The sequence below is a fragment of the Uranotaenia lowii genome, chromosome 1 (genome assembly GCF_029784155.1).
Source record: "Uranotaenia lowii strain MFRU-FL chromosome 1, ASM2978415v1, whole genome shotgun sequence".
NCBI lineage: Eukaryota > Metazoa > Arthropoda > Insecta > Diptera > Culicidae > Uranotaenia > Uranotaenia lowii.
Window position 1 is genome coordinate 144,964,538 of NC_073691.1, and position 6,097 is coordinate 144,970,634.

Genomic DNA, 6,097 nt, shown 5'->3' on the forward strand with positions numbered 1-6,097 from the left:
GTATGGGATTCTTCGGGGGCAGATCCGATGGCCTAATTCCGCTAGCCGAAGCCTTCATCTCTATGTATCGCAACATCAGCTCCTTTTTGTCCATCGTCCTCAGTTCCGAACCACCGGTAGAACTCACTGATGGGCAGCATTGAATGTTTTTGTTTTTTTTTATATTTTTAATCAAATTGTCAAGAAGAAAGCCGCTTAAAAGCTTTGAAATGGATCCACCTAGCTAATATAGTGCCAATATGCAATTTGAATGTCACAGTGCCATCAAGCATTTGTAAACACGTTAACCAGCCAAAAGGCACTGAAATGCTGTTATGTGTCTTTTATTCGGCTTTTAATAGTGCTTAATGGTTACCTGGGTATTGCACCACGTATAAGTCCTAGTTGCCCAACCACCAAGTACGAATAATTTTCTGCAGGCAGCGATTACAGATGAGGCACTTGTAGGTTTCGTGCATTATTTTTGTAGTTATTTTCCATTTCCGTGTATCAGTATTTCGTCTCGTGACAAAACTTGAAAAATATAAATTCTCCAATTCACTCGGTCCGTGCAACATTTCTCCAATCTCTCGAGCATCCCACATTCGCCAGATTCTCATCCAGGTGGTCCAACCATCTTAATCGTTGTGCCCTTACTCGCATGGTGCCTTCGCCACTTTCTGGATACTGGGAACCTCAGGTGTTGCTGGATCTTCGCCGAGATCGAAGTCTTGGAGCAGGATGTGCAGAGGCAGCTTGACCTCCGATGCAGCTTCTTCCGGGTAGGCCTCGACTTTTGAGTCCCCCCGAGCACGGAGTTGGTTTGCATGTGACTTGATGAGCCGCTTCTTTTCTTCCAGCCAGACGTTGTAGTTAACAGTACCGATGCGTTCAATAATGGTGCCAATCAGCCAGACGAGCTTTCCTTGAATCAAAATGCTGGCGTAGACAGGGTCTCCTTTCTCGAACTGTCGCTTTTGTGCCCCGTGCCTTCGGTTAAACTGCTCTTCTTGGAGTTGGTTTCGCTCAAGTGGTGTTGTTCGCTCTGAACGTGGCTTGAGCAAGTCCAGAGTTGTACGGTGTTTCCTCCCCATCAAAATTTCAGCAGGCGACAGACCATTAGGTGCTGACTTGTTGGGAGTAGCTCGATAGGCAGCCAAAAATATTTGCAGTGATCGTGTGATGGAGTTGTGTGTTTCAGGCATAATCTTCCTCAGGCTCCGCTTAAGTGTGTCCACAAACCGTTCAGCTTGGCCGTTTGATTGTGGATGATACGGCGCAGTTCGAATGTGCAAAATGTCCAGGGAGTCGCACAGTTCTTTGAAAAGGCTACAAGAAAACTGCGTCCCGTTGTCGCTTACGATGGTTTCTGGTAGGCCATAGCGTGCGAATGTTTCCACAAGCAACTCGGTAGTCACTTTGGCGGAGATCGATGAAGTTCGAAGGATTTCAGGCCATTTGCTGTAGGAGTCGATGATCACCAAAAAGTAATTACCTTCAAATGGTCCCGCGTAATCTATGTGGAGCCGTTGCCAAGGACGACTTGATTTGGGCCAGGATGACAGCAAAGTTTTAGTAGGAGCCTTCGCGACAGCGGCGCAAGCTCGGCAGGATCGTACGAAGTCCTCGACATCTTGGTCTACTCCAGGCCAGTAGACGTGGCTACGCATCATCGCTTTCATTCTATCTTGTCCCGGATGACCATGGTGGAGAGCCTTGAGAATCTGTTGCTGATAAATATGCGGAACAACAACTCGATCTGCTAGAATGAGGCACTCGCGAACCACAGATAGTGCATCTTTGCGAGCGTAGAACGGACGAATCGAATCTTCAACCTGCTTCACTGACTTGGGCCACGATGACTGGACGAATTTGATGACTGTTTGAAGAGTTTTGTCCTTGATTGTAGCCGCTTGTAGATGCTTGAAGTTGATTGGTAAAACGTTTATTGCCGCATCGATCGTAGCAGTAATTTCTCCCTCTAGATGAACGGAAGCAATCACGAAATCTTCTTCCGGTTTGATTTTGGTATCAATGAGCCGGGAAAGCACGTCAGCATAGCCGAAGTCATCAGTTGAAATGTGCTTTATTTCGAAGTCGTACGACAGAAGAATGAGCGCCCACCGTTGTAGGCGATTGGTGGTGTGCACAGGAATTCCTTTTTTTGAACCGAAAACGGCGAGCAGAGGCTTGTGGTCGGTGTGCAGGGTGAATTTTCTCATTTACGGTAGAAAATTCACCCTGCACACCGACCGGTGGAATTTGGTGACTCCGAATATTAGCGCCAACGCCTCCTTTTCCACTTGGCCGTACCCTTGCTCGGCCTTGGTGAGTTATCGAGATGCATGACACACGACTTTCACTGGCCCATCGTCATGCATCAAGCAAGCGCCTACGCCGTAGTTGGATGCATCTGCAGCAACAATGGTCTCCACAGCAGGATCGTAATGAGCAAGCAGTAAATCAGAACGTAGAAGGGTCTTGAACTGCTCGAAAGAATTCTGACATTTTTCGTCCCAGTGCCATTTGGTGTCTTTGCGCAGTAGGGCATCGAGTGGATGACGAAGATCGTGCATGTTGCGATCGAATTTCCCATAAAAATTGATGGCACCAAGGAAAGAACGCAAACTGCTGACGTCATGCGGGGGTGGCATGCTACAAATTGCTGCAGTCTTTTCCGGATCAGGCTTGATTCCTCACTTGTTGATGATGAAGCCAAGGTAGTGTATCTCCGACATGAAAAAGGAGCATTTCTCGATCCGCAGGGTAAATCCCCACTCCTGAATGCGCTCCAGAGCCTTGAGAAGGTGAGAACGATGTTCTTCCGGTGTCCGGCCGTGGACAAGCACATCGTCGAGGTAAGTCTCAACCCCCTCGAGTCCTGCAACCATTGCGTCGACGATATTCTGGAAGGTCCCAGGAGCTGACTTCACACCCGGTGGCAAACGATTGAATTCAAAAAGGCCACGATCTGTGTTGATGGTGAGAAATTTTCGCGATTCCTTCTCCACAGGTACCTGCAGGTAGGCGTCCGACAGGTCAATGTGCGAAAAATTATTGCTCCCTGAAAGCTTGGCGAAAATCTCTTCAGGAAGTGGCAGCGGATATGGTTGGGCTGAATGGCACTGTTCAGGCCGGTGGAATAGTCTGCACACACACGTATTTTGCACGGCTCACCATTGACCGACTTCTTCTTAACTGCAACTATAGGTGCAGCCCAATCCGAAAACTCCACAGGCGAGATGATGCCCAACGACTCTAGGCGATTTAGCTCGAGCTCGATCGATTGCAATGCGGCAAACGGCACAGGTCTTTTGGCTCGAAAAACTGGCTGAACGTCTGGCATGAGATACAGCTTTGCTTCTGTTTTATTACAGCAACCCAACGAATCGGTGAACAGATTCGGAAACGATACACGCAAACTCTGCACGTCCTCCTGCGATGAACTTATGCGGTGGCAAACCATGCTCAGGGGGACGTCCCACAAGTTGAAGAGTTCGATGAAGGCGAGGCCTAAAAGATCGAGACCGTGAATATTGGTAACAAACAATTTACCTGAACGTTGAACTCCTCTGAGCGAAACGTCGCAATCGATTTCTGCCACTAAGTCCAGGGGATGCCCCGAAGCTGTACGAGCATGCTGCGATGGTGGATTCTTGGTAGGACGTCCTATGCGATTCCAGCTAGCCTCCGAGATGACGGTGATGTCGGAAGCGCAGTCTAACTGGAGCTCCAGTGGGACGTTATTGATGACCACTGATGCATACTTCCTTCGATGATGAACAGCAACATGCTTGACGGAGTAGATGCCTTTGGTTTGCACTGGGGGCTGTCTCAACCTCCTTTTCTTACCAGTATTGGACGACACACACTGGCAGTACCCCTCCTTGTGACCGACCCGTTGGCAGTCCTTGCAGCGATGATCCTGGTACGAACACTCACGGACAAAATGCATTTGTCCGCATTTCCAGCACGGTGTCCTGGGCTTATCACAACTGTTTTTGAATGGTTGTTTGTTTTGGTTGTGATGATGGGGCGATGGGGCTTTCGATGAGTGCTTGAAGGTGTTCATTTTCTTGGAGCTGTCAGCCTTGTGAGTGATTGCGTTCACCGAAGCACTCTCGCTCGGGGACAACTTGGTGGGGTTTTCCAGGATCGAGGTGTCTCTCCGGAGACTGAGAATCCGATGGCACTCGGCAGTAAGGTCAGACAACGTCATCTTTTTACTACCTTCCAGTTTAGCCAGCAGTGATGTTCGTATTTCGGCGTCTTGCTTAGCATGGAGGCCACAAACAAATATGAGGCACTTGAAGTCATCAATCGAACAAGCCGCTACACCGAAATCTTCACCGAAAGCGATTAACTTTACCTGAATAGGCTAGGAAGTCATCAGATGCACTTTTGCTGAGCGTGAGACAGCGATATCGCTTGCAAAAAGTTGATGTATGTGCGCCGAATAACTCCATGAGTTTTTTCACTGTGTCGTCGAAATTACACTCCCGTTGTAGCTTGGGCAAGATATGATTTGTATACTCCGTGTGGGTTTTGTCGCTCAGTTTACGGAACAACAAACGAACTTTAGCTTCATCGTCCAAGCTTGCTGCATCGACCCGAAATGCATCCTCATGACGGCTAAACCAATTATCGAAAGTGAGGTTAGACTCCGGATCAAAGTGGAATTCTGTGATGGATTTTGCCAAAGATTCCATCCTGGCATCGGTGGTCACAGGTCCTCCGACAGGGGTGATTGTTGCTGCTGAAGCCGTCGCATTCCGCGACAATGCCAGCTCGGTGAGGAGTTTTTGCTGTGTGTCCATCAGGGTGACGAACATTTTCTTGAATTCCTCATCCATTGTTTAGCACGGAACACGCTCATTTTTTTTCAACCATTAATGACTTTTCTTGAACCATTTTTTGAGATTTCTGTTAGAACTGCCATAATTGTTGTTTTTCAACCGTAGTGTACGGTTCAATTTTAGGCATTTTATGAGTTCTATTGAAATAGTTGAAAAATGGTTAAATTTCAACCGTAAAACGTATGAAAACTGGCAGCCATCTTTGCGAAGGAACTTGTTTGGACAGACTTCTCGGAGACTGGCGGTGGTTCTAGGAATGGAACCACTTTGCTTTGCCATGATATAGATTCTTTTTAAAGGTAAGCTAACGTTTTTTGAACTATTTCAATCATTGGATTATTTTTTTTCATTTGACCATACTATCAGTTTTCTGTATCTTTATTGCAGAAATGATTTAAGAGCGCTTCCCGTTGTTCAGCGAATGTTCCGATTGAAAAGCTGCGATTAGAAACCACTGGAGGAACGGCTACTGGATTTGGTGCTGTACAATCACCGGGGAGGAGGCAGCCGCGCTTGCGAAAATGATTATGGCATCGGTCCTTATTCGCCCTGCAATTGTTGCATTTAGTGTATGTATGACTTTGGTGTTTTTGGCCGAGAGTTTCATACTCTATATAACCACTTTTCTTCTTTTTCTAGTTAGTTATTTCGAAGACACGGTGTGTCGATATTGAACATTTTTTTCAAATAATGAATCGTGCTTTTTCCAAAAAGCTGAGAGCTTCTTTAATTTTGTTGCATTTAGTGCATCTTCATTGCCAGCATCCAATTGTGAAGCTAACCAGAAAAATGCTCATGATTTTTTCTTTTTCTGGAATTTTCATCCTGTGCGGATGATTCATCCCTTCGCATGTATTTTATAATAAAAACTCTTTTTACAACACACGGTTACTCGTTCTTCATTCATTCAAATGATTTCCCCCTGAATTTTTGCTCATTTTCACTTTTTCCGACCATGTTTAAAAAATAACCATTATCCAAGTTCTCCTTGGAATCTCATTTTATGAGTTTTCACTGAAAACTCATAAAACGACTTGATCCACAAAACTTCGATTATGGTTATTTTTCAAGCATTTATGGTTCAATATGGCCGAGCGTGAATGTTATTATTGGTGAATTATCACTGAACGTAGGATTCAATTCACACTCCTCGTCCCCAAAATGATGTAGATCTCAGAAGTCGAATAGCATGACATAAAAGACGCAAATTACTAATAACAACGTTTATTCTAAGATCGACGTAAAAACTAGAGTAGTAGGTA

General features: G+C 45.9%; 2 protein-coding genes across 2 annotated transcripts; both read right to left on the minus strand.

The window, feature by feature from the left end:
- Positions 1-632: 632 nt before the first annotated feature.
- Positions 633-2,201, minus strand: LOC129738000 (uncharacterized protein K02A2.6-like). The gene has a single exon (XM_055729175.1). The coding sequence runs from the start codon at positions 2,199-2,201 to the stop codon at positions 633-635; it is 1,569 nt and encodes a 522-aa protein (XP_055585150.1).
- Positions 2,202-2,675: 474 nt separating this feature from the next.
- LOC129738002 (uncharacterized protein K02A2.6-like) lies at positions 2,676-4,832 on the minus strand. Its single transcript, XM_055729176.1, has 4 exons — positions 4,475-4,832; positions 3,535-4,323; positions 3,157-3,492; positions 2,676-3,064 (listed from the first exon to the last, which is right to left on the minus strand). The coding sequence occupies exons 1-4, from the start codon at positions 4,830-4,832 to the stop codon at positions 2,676-2,678; spliced, it is 1,872 nt and encodes a 623-aa protein (XP_055585151.1).
- Positions 4,833-6,097: the final 1,265 nt, after the last annotated feature.

Bases quoted from the DNA above. Each gene is read 5' to 3' on its own strand.
- LOC129738000 (XM_055729175.1), bottom strand. From the start codon at position 2,201: ATGAGAAAATTCACCCTGCACACCGACCACAAGCCTCTGCTCGCCGTT.
- LOC129738002 (XM_055729176.1), bottom strand. From the start codon at position 4,832: ATGGATGAGGAATTCAAGAAAATGTTCGTCACCCTGATGGACACACAG. The intron at 4,324-4,474 runs GTAATTTCGACG...CTTTCGGTGAAG, and splicing joins GCCCAAGCTACAACGGGAGT to ATTTCGGTGTAGCGGCTTGT. The intron at 3,493-3,534 runs GTAAATTGTTTG...TCGATCTTTTAG, and splicing joins CAGAGGAGTTCAACGTTCAG to GCCTCGCCTTCATCGAACTC.